Raw genomic sequence first — 13,323 nt, 5'->3', positions numbered from 1 at the left:
GGTGATGGTGGATTCCGAATCTAGGGGGGAGGGCTTAACAGGATGCCAGACACTGACCTTTTATGATGGCTTCGTGGTCTGGTTGCACTATCACTCGCGCGTTATTGTTTGTTGGGTTACCCAGTGCGCGGCACTTGACGGTACATTGTTGATGGATGATATAATATGAGGTTGATGAATGATGATGATAGATTGTATGAATGATGAGAGCCGGTATCATAGCTCTCCAGGTATTCAGAAGTATCGCTTGAACGACGATCACACTATATGAAGCTAACCCGGCCGTGGCTCATGAACAACTTATGAATCAGTCTGTATAATGGAGTTAATCAATAAACTGTGGTTTAGCGGTAAAAGGCATGCACCAGTTGTCTCGAGCTAACTGAACTTAACATATGTGTTTTGAGTAACTCTGCCTCGTTCGTATCGTATCAGATAAAGAGCGATAACTTTAACAAGTCTGTCTTGAAGACACTGAATGTTGTTCGCAATTACGGTCTTCTTATGACCCGTAATTGCTCATCGTCTGATCTTGTGACAATACTAAATAAGGGGATTAGAGACTAAGGATGAATGCGACCACAATTTGGCTCAACCACCTAACCTCACTCAATGTAACATAAAACTATCCTATGGTACTGGGCCAGATCTAATTAAATAATACAGTATGTGAGATTTTGAATGGCTACATGAAATACATTCTTTATGTACTCTACAATCATGGCTTATTTGCTTGAAATCAAGGCAGGTGTGTGTGACATCTTGAATCCAAGATAGCGAGCGCTTCAGATAATATAGATAAGAAAAATCAATCATAACTCCTTTCTCAAATCTTCTTACACGAAATAGCTTAAGGCACCTCAGTTGAGGCATGGTCTAAAAAGATCGTGGCTAGGCGATGCGCGGATTGCGGGTGCAAATGACGCATGCCGAACGAAATATAATTTGTTATATAAATCCAACATGCGTCCATTTAATATTCTGTTTTTTGTTCTATTAGTAACAATAATAATATATTCATTGACATGTTTTCGTTTTAAAGTAAATGGGTAACGTTTTTAGTCATCTTTACACGATTTAAGAATTAATACCCCCGTCGCCATCACCAAACAAATTGACGTATTCACACCTCGACGTTCGGTCTCCGAGTGCCAGCGAGTCCAAAATTTCGTCGCGCCTATAGTTGAAAATTATTTGCCGTTTTACTGAAGTATCGCCTTAAGACATTTGTCGAAACAAAACTCTCATCAATTAGAATAGAAAAATTCATTTTGAAATCGATAATTAAAACACACATGAGGTATTTATTTAATATGTAGGTATGTACAAAATATCATAAATACAGATAAAAACAATTCATTTAAAGCTTAGTGAGGTATTACCCAAAACCAATAGGGTTTTAGGCATACTTTCAATCAGCAGTCAATTAAAATGACTGAAGATCCATAGTGACTTTTACACTTAGTGCCAGTCAAAAAAAAGGTACTATACTATTTATTAACTTCATTTGTGCGATAAAATTTCATTTAAAATGGTCATAGTTTTGTAAAAACACAGTCTATTATTGTACAATAATTCATCGTTCAGAGTGAGAACATTTTCACTTAAAACATCACTATTGCCTATTACTTTCTTCAAACAGTCTACGAGGATTTGATAGTCTGAATTTCTAGTATTATTGGCCCACATTTTCAAGTCTTGATTGTCGTTCAATATTCCGTAGTAAGTGGTTATCTTCATTTTGTTTACGTCCCTCGTAGGAGTGCAATTCTTCAGCTTTCGGTCGAGTATTTTCCTGATTTCCTCTGCGCATATTCTAGCGAGTGCTATTTCCTCTTGGAAAATGTTCATTTCTCCTTTGTCAAACACCCGGAACTGCAAAAAGTTCAAAAATGTCAGTATAGCTAAAAAACTTAGGCAAGGACCTGCGTAGAAGCACACTTATTTTCGTGCGCATAGAGTAGTTGTGTAAATGCTGCGTCTGTGTGTGAAAAGTCTGTTTTACACGATACAAAAGTATATTTACAGTTTTACGATGAATGCCCTATCTCGATCGGGGTATTACAAAAAACCTTTACAAAGCTAGCACGAGAAATTATTGTTTTTAATGTGACCTAATATTTAAAAGTGAAGAAAAAACAGTACAATTTGAAATATAATATTGTTAAATCAGCAAACGAAGCAACTGGCGTACCTATTAGGTCCATTCAGAGAGTAATGTGGGAAGGTAAAAAATCGATAGATATGACGTAACATAAAATTTTTGATTGGTTATTCCTTAATTACACAATTTAGAAAGGGTTTCAGAGAGTATTGTAAGAGCCATTAGTTAAAATTTGTCATAATTTAGTATGGTACCTTTAGCATAGTGGTCTATGTGCGTGGTAGTCAAGGCCTGAACAAAAACGATGCATGAGTGCGAGTGAGAAGGTATTGGGCACCCTTATAATCTCTACGACACGCGCTAGAGTAAGATAAAAGGTCTACATATTTTTGAGTCAGTTTCTAAAAGTATCGCTAGCAAATCGTGGTGAATCGCTTCACGTAGCATCGATAATCTGCGAGTTCGTGTTGCTAAATTTGCTATTTTTTGTGTTAAACACAAAGTCAGTGGTATATATTTTTAGTTAATTAAGTAGGAAAGGTGGTTCTGCGTGTTGTATTAAAATATGGTAGCCGTACTGATAAGCAAGAAGATGGTATTACGTTTCATAGGTAAGTTGATACATGTTCGTGACAATTTATTTGTATATTATTATTTATTTTAATATCAGTGACCTAGTGTTTCTTTAAAATAACTTAAATTATAGATATCTTTACCTAATGGTTGCATTTTGACCATTTAAAAATACTATATAACGTAAAAAAACAGAAAATTATATTTTAATTCTGAGCGTCTAGTGCGAGCACTTTAGGCGAGCACTAGCGAAATGGTCTATGGTCTCGAACATTTATAGGCGAATGCGTTCGCTCGCCCACAAACCAAACGCACGGCACGTAGCTTCATTTAGCAATGCAACGGGAGGCGTCTAGATGTTATAGTCTATGGTGGTAGTAATCAAAAGTAATTAATTAAAACTTTAAATTTAGTAAACAAATTTTGATTTAAGACACCATATTATGTACATTGTGTATTTTACATCAATGTATCATCGTCGCAGATGTCAAGGGAGCCAGTCCACAAAATCATATTGCTGAGAAACAGGCACTCAAAGATTTTGTCTGACAAAGGAAAGTAACATTTTTTTATTTAACGTTTTTGTTTGTAAAGATATAACGGTGAAATTTTCAACATAGAATATACTTTGTGGTGTTATCTTTTTATTATTTTGTACAAATAACTAAAAAAATAGTATCTTAGAAGTTATGTGTGTTATATCTCTTGGCCACTGAATATTGAAATGTACAAAAAATGTAGTCAAAAGAGTTTTGTGGCTTAAATCCATTGACCACTGCATCTTTGATGATTTTAAAATGCTTTTGTGTACTTTACTCATTTTCGCCAAAATTGTGGCTTGGCTCCCTTGACATCTACGGCGACGATATGTGTGAATACGTATTACATATGAGGCGTCTAATTACAAAAAGCGACAAGTCCACAATTCAATATTTTCGGGAGACAACGTTTTTATGTTTCAAGCTTCAATTATCTGTTTTAACGTGAGATTATTTTTTCCGTCGTATTTTATGTCGAAATTAGAACCATATGGCAATTTGTTTTAGCCGATAAACTCTTAAATGTAATAAATACAGGCAAAATAAAATTGGACCTAGCGCTATTTGTATCCCACTTTTTAATTTACTCCGCATAAGGCAAATATTTCCGTGGCACTGTCATGAGTTTACCAGATGCTGCAGCATGGGAGACGCCCTTTTCAATATTGAACGTTCACTTATTGGTTGACTTAAACACGCGCGAAATCAACCAAGCTTTAAATAATATGAAACATGGACTTGGCGCTTTTTGTAATAAATCAAGACTTAAAATATTTTTTTTGGTAAAAGTGAACGAACATAAAAAAATATATGTTTTTTCAAAATAAAGTGTTGAAACTAAATAAATTCTATCGTCAAAGGATGTACGGCTCTGAGAGAGATAAAAATTTAATAAAGACAACGTGACAAGGCGACAGAAATTATGCATATAACTTCATTCAACAGTTTCAAATTTAATGAAATCTATATACATATTCATGCGTTTAAAATTCGCAATACAAATATTTGGATCAGGAACTCATCTGCTTATCGGAATTTCTTCCAGTGTTTCGCCAGGCCAATCTGCCCCTGAGTATATGTAATGAAACTGAACAACATAAGGTTTCATAAAATAGAAATCGGCAACAGAATGTTCGTCATAGTTTTAAAACTAAACAAGGCATTGAATACATTACCTCCATTTCTGATGCATCATTATTCGACACGCAAGTATTACTATCTCCAAGGCTTATCGCTGTCAACATTCCTACAGCATGACTATCGGACGACTCCATCATCCACCTTGTAAATGTCTGCAGAATAACTTCCTTGGCTTTGTTTTCGTTGAACGGCGGACTGGAGTTTTTCAAATCCGTATCGTAAGTTCCGATGAAAATGTTTGCCAGCGGAGATATCCTGTGCCGTATTATTTCATCGTCGTCATCGAGGAGTTGGAATATGGAAGACCATTGGAGTAATACTGCTGCATCTACAAGATTGAATGACTAATTGGTAAATTTGGTTTTTGGTTCTTGTTAATAGACCAGATATATTGTATTATAGAGCCAAATATGAGGAACACAACGATTGAGTTTTTTTAAAGAGCCATAAATTTTGGATCTATTAATAAAAAAAACTCTTGCGAGAAGTATCTTGAAATTGATGATGGATAAGCCCTTCTGCTATAATGCATAAAAGGTTATAAAAAATAATAATCAAGCTATGCATAAAAAATTGCATGCCGCCAAAAGTTGGTAATAATTTAGAAACAACGGACTATGGGTCTACAAATAAATATGTATGCTAGAAAAAAAGGGTCATCCGATATATAGAACAAAAGTAAAATTTTCAAATTGCAGTTAGGTATGTACTTCATAACATGATTTCAAGCTTACCAACTTTTGGTGGTAACCTCACGAATATTAGTCTTATTTTCACAAACAATCTTAAGAACCGCACACACAACGAAAGAGCTACGATTTAAAGACCCTGTACTAAACACATACAAACAGAAAAACATACGTTCATAAGTGAATATTAGTATAAAACTAATACGGATAGGGCCTCTTATGCGCTGTCGTCTGGTCTCTGTCAACCACGTGCGTAAACGCTGATTTCATTTCTTACACCTCATGGTAGATGGCGACTGGTCGACAGTGCGTAAGGGCCCTAAGTAAAATAAGTATAAGACAAAATACAAAACTTACATCTGGAACCCTTGCTACTTTGCCAGTCAAGGAATTTCCAAAAAACAATTATAATTTCGGCTGCGGCCAATCTTTTAAATAAAACATTTTCAGAAGAACAACACTGGTATATCGCCTCACTCAACACGTTCACAGTGTTTTCACTAACACAGTCATAGATTGATTTATGCTTTGCACTATAATATTCCAAGCATTTATGAACACACTTCAGATAAATATAACTTATATTTTCATGCTCAGAACTACACCGTTCAATGAAAAATTCTAAATACATCTTTTCTTCTATCAATTCCTCAGGGTTTAACACTGATACAATCGCCGATAAGCTGTCAGGTAAATATGTAAGAATCATAAGAGCTTTTTCTTTACATTGTAGATATGTATTTGGCTTCAAAAGGTTCAATAAATGAACACGATACATGTCATAAGATTCCAAGAGCATTGTTATATTATTTAATACATTATTCGGTACCATAGACACAAAGTCTTTTTCTGTGATACCTAATTCGAATTGTTCATTAATCATTTTTATATTGGCATTATTGTAAATACACAATATATAATTCAATGCTGCCAACTGTACTTCGTACATAGGACTTTTTAAACTATCTAAGAGAATTGTAGATATATCTGTCATTTCTTTTTTCATGTACGATAAATATATGTGCAGGTGGAGGCCTTCAATGTAGAATGATTCTTTGCCGGAATGGAGATGGTAGGATGGATTTAATTTAGTCAGATCAAATATCAAAGGTGTTTTTAGACTATTGAAAAAATCTGGTTTCAACTCCATTAATGAAGGGAATCTGAAAAACAAATACATATGGATATTTAACAATCGCTAGCATTTATTAAATTTGGTATACTAGTTAGTAGCCAATCGATATACCGTTATTTTTTTTTATATCATCGTATCTATTTATATTCTACGTCAGTGGCAAGGGGTGATGGTAGGCTGTTAAGATTCGACATAAATAGTGACACTTAACTTTGTCAGTCATACTTTAATAATACAATTTACGGTGGATGGGTTTTTAAAATTCAATTAAACCCTGCTTAACCAAACCATAATAGTTTAGGCATGCTATGGGCGATTCAACAAAGATAGTCAGTCATACTTATTTGTTTTTGTTAAATTAAAATACATATTACAGATGGTGTTGGGTAGTTTTTTAAAATTCATTAAGCCCTGCCTAAAGCAAACGATAATTTGATAAAAAATAATCTTCTATCTATAAAATATCTAAAATTTTGTACGGTTTAGGCCATAAACGACTGGTCGGTGGGTTAAAAAACGTCTGTAGATCCACCGACTGGCTGTTTATGGCCTATTACGTCGCATCACTGTGGGCCAGCCGTCGCCACGAGCGGAGACCCTAAGATATTTTATTAATTTCAACATATTATACCTTTTTAAGAACAGCAAAATAACTTGGACGTACGCATCGGCTATCACAAAGCACGGTTTCTCATCGAATATTTGTAACAGAATCCATTTGCTGTGCTCGATATCGTTCAGCATCAGGGTCATCTGAGATTTGTCCATAGAAAATTTCTCATCGATTGATTGGAGAATTTTTATCAACTGGAAACATCAGCTGTATTATTATGGCGTTAAAAATATACCTATATGTAAAATACAGCAATTTAAACTATGGCATTTTAACATTGCTCTGATGCAAGTGCAAAGTGTATCTGATACACATTCCAGTAAAAAAGCATGCTAGTATTGAGTAACTAGCTTTGCATATTAGTTACTAGCACACTGGTATGCATACGTCACTATGTTTGTGTGTGAAGTCTGTACAGATCAATCTTTTTGGATTTTAAGGCCTTTCGCTCAAGGAGAAACTAAAATTCAACGAACTGGTTGCTGATGGAACTCATAAACTGGCTAATGACTGATGCTTCGCACACGGCGCGACTGAAACTAACTTGAAATAATAATCTCATAACCTCAAAATATATAATAAATTTTATACAAAATATATACGGAAATATTCTGGCCACAAATTTTAAATAAAAATTAGTTCGCCCATCTTTAACTTTTGACATCTTGACTTGTTATTGCTTATTCAGTTCAGTTCAGTGCTACCAATTTTGGTAAGAAAATATGATTTTTCATCGAATCTACTGATATTGGCACCACTGTTTTATGGCGGACTGGAAACTGAGAGACTGGGAGGCTAACATGTCGCGTCTCTTCAGTTTAGTCATAAACGCTTTGAAACTGAGAGATTCCAATCCTGCCATGAGCTAGCCGCCATTGAAATACATTACCTAGATACTGGCTGGAATTTTAGTCTAAGAGAAGGCCTTAAGGTTAAAAAACATACCTGCAATAGTATTCCATGGCAGTAGTTTTTCTTTATGCTACGATCATATAACATCTTGAAAAGCATACTGAAGTGAGCAAAATATCTGTCAGGAATATAAAAACATAACTATTACATATTTAAACAGCATAGATCAGACGTGGGCAAATTCGGCTCTTCGTTGGGTTAAGTGCGGCTCCCAATATTTTTTGATAAAAGTATAGGTATTATACTTGTATTTTCGAGAGTTTTCCTTTCTAAATGTTGTAAGTGACAAGATGCGTGTATATGAATGCAACTGTCAAAGACACACATATTGGTGTATGCGTGTGTGCTGTGCTTTCAATATTTTTCTTCAGATTTGCGTAGAAATGTGATTAAATTTGAATTTCTGTATGTAATACTACATGAGAACGTGACTATGGTGTGGTTCTATATATGAAAATCCAGAATGTGGCTCTTATTGACCTCATGTATGCCCATCGCCGGGCCATAGATTATTAAATATAAGTAGACAACATGTTAATACAAAAAGGCCTTTACACAATCAATTCTATCAGGGATAGGACCGATATCCATTACGTTCATTGGGGAATTAATTAATAACTAACCTTGATTAAAACGTCAATACCGAGGAAGTTAAATATGCTGCATACGTTTAAATATTACAAAATAAATATATAATAATGTTGATGTTACCTTTCTGGGCTTATGAGAGGAACCATGGCCTTAGCAGCAAGTTGTCGTGTCTTAAGCACACAGCTCTCCGAACATGTCAACAGGTAAGGGATATATCCAACAAGCTGTAATTAGAACAGACCAATGGAGGCTAAGAGTTTTAATACTAAACATAAGCCAGTTCAATTTGCCGTTAAGTTATGAGCGATATTTGTTTTTTTTTTTTTTTTTTTATTTTTTATTATTAAAATTATTAGCCAAAAACCAAGCTTCGAAGAGGTAAGTCATCGCAAATGGAACTAGGATTCACTGAACCTTAGCATTTAGCAGACAATACAGTAAAACGCAGTTAATTCGAAATCGAAGGGATCAAAAACCCAAAAAAAACATTTGAACTTAATTAAATTTTTTTCGATTTTATTTTATTTTCCATAAAAATTGATAAAAAAATCAATCCCGGGATTCATAGGTATCGAAAATAGCTCGGGATCCCGGGATTGGAATCCCTAGTGTGGAGTGGTTTTCAGCCAAATAGATTTTATATCGGATTTGCTCAAACAGAAGGTGGGCAATGTACGATTTTCATTTGTGAGAATGTTTCCGTGAGCACAACGAAAAAATCAAACCTCATTGGGTTTTACTATTCAAAGCATTCAAAATGAGTGTGTACAGAAATAAGAAGAGTATTAAAAATTCAATCAGTTAGACTTCTACGAATTTTGTTAGTAATGGATTGTCGTAAGGCAGCTTGATCAGACTCTGATCCTCTGCCAATGAAGAGTTGGACGGAGATTGTGCCTTGAATGTGTCTAAGAAAGTAGGCTGCGTTGAATTTTAATTTCGTTATTGCCTGAAGAAAACAGCTAACAAAGCAAACGGATCTGACATTGCGAGTGCGCATCGGCGTATTAAATTAAGATTGGCCAGAATTATTAAAAATCTCTATATCAGTTTGTTTACAATATGCATTTACCTGCAAATTAGAATCTGTTCCTTCCAATGCCGACGGGTAAAGACGGGCCAATAACAGTAAAACTGGATAAAGCGATGGCCTCAATAAATCCTTACTGGTGGAATCCGTTTTCACACGTTGCAAATGGTCCTGGAAATAAAATATTTTAATATCAAAAATCACTCAGACAAAGCAAAGTACTAGAGTTTAACAGTTTAAAAGCAGACTTGAGAGTGGGTCTATCGTTTGGGCCCCGCATCAGTTGAAGTACGGCCTTATGGTGGAGAGGGTCCGGAAGAAATTTTTGAGACTCCTTTACTTTCGGCTGTATGGATATTATCCGTGGCTCTATCCGATTGACTTTCTCTTAGGTTGTAGCTTAAAATTTAGAAGGGATCTTTATTTATCTACATATTTTTTCCAGAGGCGTAAATGGAAACTCTGCCCTTCTTGGTGGTGTCGGCTTGTGTGTCTCTGATAATTATCTTAGGAATCGAGGGCATCCGTTGTTTGTTCTCCCAAGGTGCAGAACTAACCTGCCATTCGTGATGCCAATTGGGAGGGCAATAACCATGTTTAATGAAATCGCTTCGGAGATTGATATATTCCACTTACGTGAGGGTGAATTTAGGTGGACATTATTTTATAAGTTTTTAAGACAGGGTCTATAAATAGTTCACTCTGTGTGCTTCCATCTACTTTTATTTATGTTACTTTACTTCTTTTCTTATTTTATTACTCATTGTATTATTTACTCACATTGCTCTGTATTTGTATTTCAAAAATTGTTAACACTTATTTTATGTCATGTCGCGAACGCTTTAAATTTATAATATGTTATGTTCATTTTAAGTAAAATTGAATTTGAAGTGATTTTCAAGCAAATCGCATCACTATTGGCTGCTAATACATTGTGTAATCATCATAATTTTCTATATTTAATCGAGATTAAGCATACCAACAAGTGTTGTGGATATACTAATTCAAGCCTGTGCACATTCCTGGGATACTAATTGTCCACGGAATTAATTCAGTGCCCCTAATCGTTATTTCATACTCAACCGCCTCCTTTCCCCGTGATCCTCCGCCTATACAGTCCACTTGCTTCTTTCATAATAATTACGACTATTAATATATTCAAGATATTTCACATTTATTTTGATGGCGTGTCAACAGAAATAATTACCAGTATGAAGTCGTACAGCTTTGGATATCGCAAAAAGAAAATTCTTCCAGTCATTCGATTTCTGATGCATAAGGCGTCGCTGTCTTTGGTTCTCTGGACCCCGAATACCCTCGTCATCAAGCTGCTGAATAGCAAAGTTGAAGAGTTTCGTTCCTAAATTAAAGAAATATTATATTTATTTTATTGTGTTGACACATTGAACAAACTTCTATTAAGGAAATGTGCAGTGCTACGATAGTTCTGCTAATGGTATATAGCAGTGGCAGTGCAGTACAACGTGAGGTGACCTCATTGTTGTTCTGGTGATTTCGGCCGATTTTGCTAACTGACAATGTTTCGTTTAAAGGTTCAAAATGTGCTACGGGATGGGAGATAACATTTTAAAAACCAAGAAAAACGACATTACACAGTTATTTCCCATAGCGGCAGCTTACTGTGACAGCACATGATAGTACGTGACGTGCACCATAATATATTTCGCGCTTTATTGGCATATTCAATATTGTATACTTCTGTGATTGGTCCTGTCATCTTAATAAAAAAAAAATGATAACAATCTTTACTAAAAAAATCTTCGAGCACTTACTGCCCAAGTAGCTCCATCGAATCCATTAACAGCGGTCATCAAGCCATCGGCCACATAAGGGTTGACATGCTCTCCCAATGCCGTATGTCGGTATAACGCTCGGAGAACGTTCAGGCAATGGGTACGAGTCTCCACTGATACACTGCGACTATCGCCTGCATTGTCGAATGTCGCCAGTCGGAGTAGGGTGGAAATGCACTTTTGGAAACTCTGCGGGCTTCCGCTTACTTGTAACTCCGTTGTGACGAGTGCCTGGGAAAGAAGTTAAATTTATATCGACTGAGTGAGCAGCTGTTTATAATGCATGTTGGTGTTAGGGATTGCAATACCGGTATCTCAGTATTTTTCAATATCGAAATACCGGTTTTAAAAATCAGACAATACCGATATATTCGGTATTGAAAGTGGAAACAAAATGTATTAACTAACATAAAAGATTTAAGAGGACTGTATATTTTTTGTCGCATTACGCGATGTCTAGTTTACTTCCGTTGCCATTAGATATGTAAAAAGTACAATAAACTAATAAAACATTAGGTGGCATTATCAGTGGGGCACATACACATCTAAGATCACTTCATAATATAAATTTATTAAAAGATCATTCGAAGAAGAAAGTGCCAATCAATCAACTACTAAGTATTTGTAAACATCAACATCTGTACTGTATCTTATCTTTACCTATTTTTAAAGGTTTAAATATTATAATATGTACGTATTTAGATATTTTTTATGATATATTAATATTTTAAAGAGATTTTTGTCTCTATATTTATTGGTAGATACTTCTATTTTTTCTATTCAATAGGAAATACCGGTATAGTGAAACCCCAATTCTATGGTTTTCAAGGGACCCTAAAAAAACGATAAATGTGGGAAACAATAAATGCGGGATATATAATTAAAAAAAAAAACTCTTTTTTTGGATTTTTTTCGACTTGAATTAATTTCAGTTTCTAGTTTCAGAGTCAGAGTTCTAGTTTTCTTCATGGGGGGCATTTTAGCTGCGACTTATAAAAATTCGTGATACGAGACGCGAGGCAAGCCTGACCGCCGACCGACTTGTGCAAACAATCCTACGAAAGCGAAGTGAAAAATATTCAACAAAAACGGTCGATAATCAAAAATCGGGATAATATTTGTGACGGGACCATAATATTTAGACGATAGATCGAGGAAATCGGGGAACGGTTAATGCGGGATTATTTAAGATTGTTCTTATGGGTGTTTGGTGGGAAAACGATTTATGCGAGAACGGTAGATCGGGGTTCCACTGTATTGGTATTTTCATTCGGTATTGCAATCCCTAGTTGGTGTGATCGTGTATAATTTATTGGTAATACCTGAACCATGAAAGGTACACCGGCACTACGCCTAGTAGCACAAAGCTTAGAGTTGTTTGTGTCTCCCGATGCGATCGCCTGAATCAGATCATCCAACCATATCCGTGGGAGGTTGTGTAAATTTGAGGAGTTGCTTTTCCACAGCCTGTAAGATAAACCAATAAACAATTAGAGTTTATTATCGCTGTTTCGAGAGATAAGCTTAGTAAATATTAAACGGTTACTTTGAGCCTTTGTAAGGTGCTATGATTGGCTACCGTAAAGCAGCATTGTCATGATACAATAAGCGCAAAATAAATACAGTTGCCGATAGCATCTATCAACAATAAACACATTAGCTCCGCCTATTTTCTGTGCACGGGAAGAAATCGCATTTGCACAGCTTATGGGCCAAGGTGCTGTGTAAAGGTCGAAAATTAAGAATTAGGCGTATTTTTGTGGGTTACATGTACCCGTTACAGGCACCCAGCTCGAGCAAGTCAGCAGCTACGTCTATCTCGGACAGCAGGTGACCATAGACGGAAGCATGCAGGACGAAATTGCTCGAAGAACAAAGCTGGTATGGAGTGCTTTCGGACGTCTGAATGGTATCTTCAAGAGTGACCTACCATTATGTCTTAAGCGTAGGGTGTTCAACCAATGTGTGCTACCCGTGCTCACGCATGGCTGCGAGACGTGGACCCTCAACACGAGAGATGTCCAAAGGCTAGGAGTCGCACAGCGAGGCATGGAGAGGTGTATGTTGGGCATCACGCGAAAGGACCGTATGGTATACGGACAAAAAATTACGCGTTGTTCGTGGAGCATTGCAGACAATAACGATCTTCAAGAATGAAAACCTATCCTAACAAATAATCCAGT

General features: G+C 35.8%; 1 protein-coding gene across 1 annotated transcript in view; it reads right to left on the bottom strand.

Moving 5' to 3' along the window:
• Positions 1-1,284: 1,284 nt before the first annotated feature.
• Positions 1,285-13,323, bottom strand: part of THADA (Thyroid adenoma-associated protein homolog) — a 37,118-nt gene continuing 25,079 nt past the window's right edge. The window contains exons 17-26 of the mRNA XM_085949176.1: positions 12,463-12,607; positions 11,120-11,371; positions 10,534-10,686; positions 9,369-9,497; positions 8,417-8,520; positions 7,739-7,823; positions 6,812-6,987; positions 5,403-6,208; positions 4,392-4,684; positions 1,285-1,875 (exon numbers count right to left, since the gene is read on the bottom strand). Of these exons, the coding sequence (XP_085805302.1) occupies positions 1,504-1,875; positions 4,392-4,684; positions 5,403-6,208; positions 6,812-6,987; positions 7,739-7,823; positions 8,417-8,520; positions 9,369-9,497; positions 10,534-10,686; positions 11,120-11,371; positions 12,463-12,607 (2,515 nt within the window). The 3' untranslated portion in view covers positions 1,285-1,503. The remainder of the gene's footprint in view (positions 1,876-4,391; positions 4,685-5,402; positions 6,209-6,811; positions 6,988-7,738; positions 7,824-8,416; positions 8,521-9,368; positions 9,498-10,533; positions 10,687-11,119; positions 11,372-12,462; positions 12,608-13,323) is intronic.

The sequence above is a fragment of the Rhyacophila brunnea genome, unplaced genomic scaffold (assembly GCF_057557595.1).
Source record: "Rhyacophila brunnea isolate RB1 unplaced genomic scaffold, BYU_Rbru_1.0 scaffold_21, whole genome shotgun sequence".
Taxonomy (NCBI): Eukaryota; Metazoa; Arthropoda; class Insecta; order Trichoptera; family Rhyacophilidae; genus Rhyacophila; species Rhyacophila brunnea.
The sequence above is the reverse complement of the archived record's forward strand: the minus strand, read 5'-3'. Positions and strand labels throughout refer to the sequence as shown.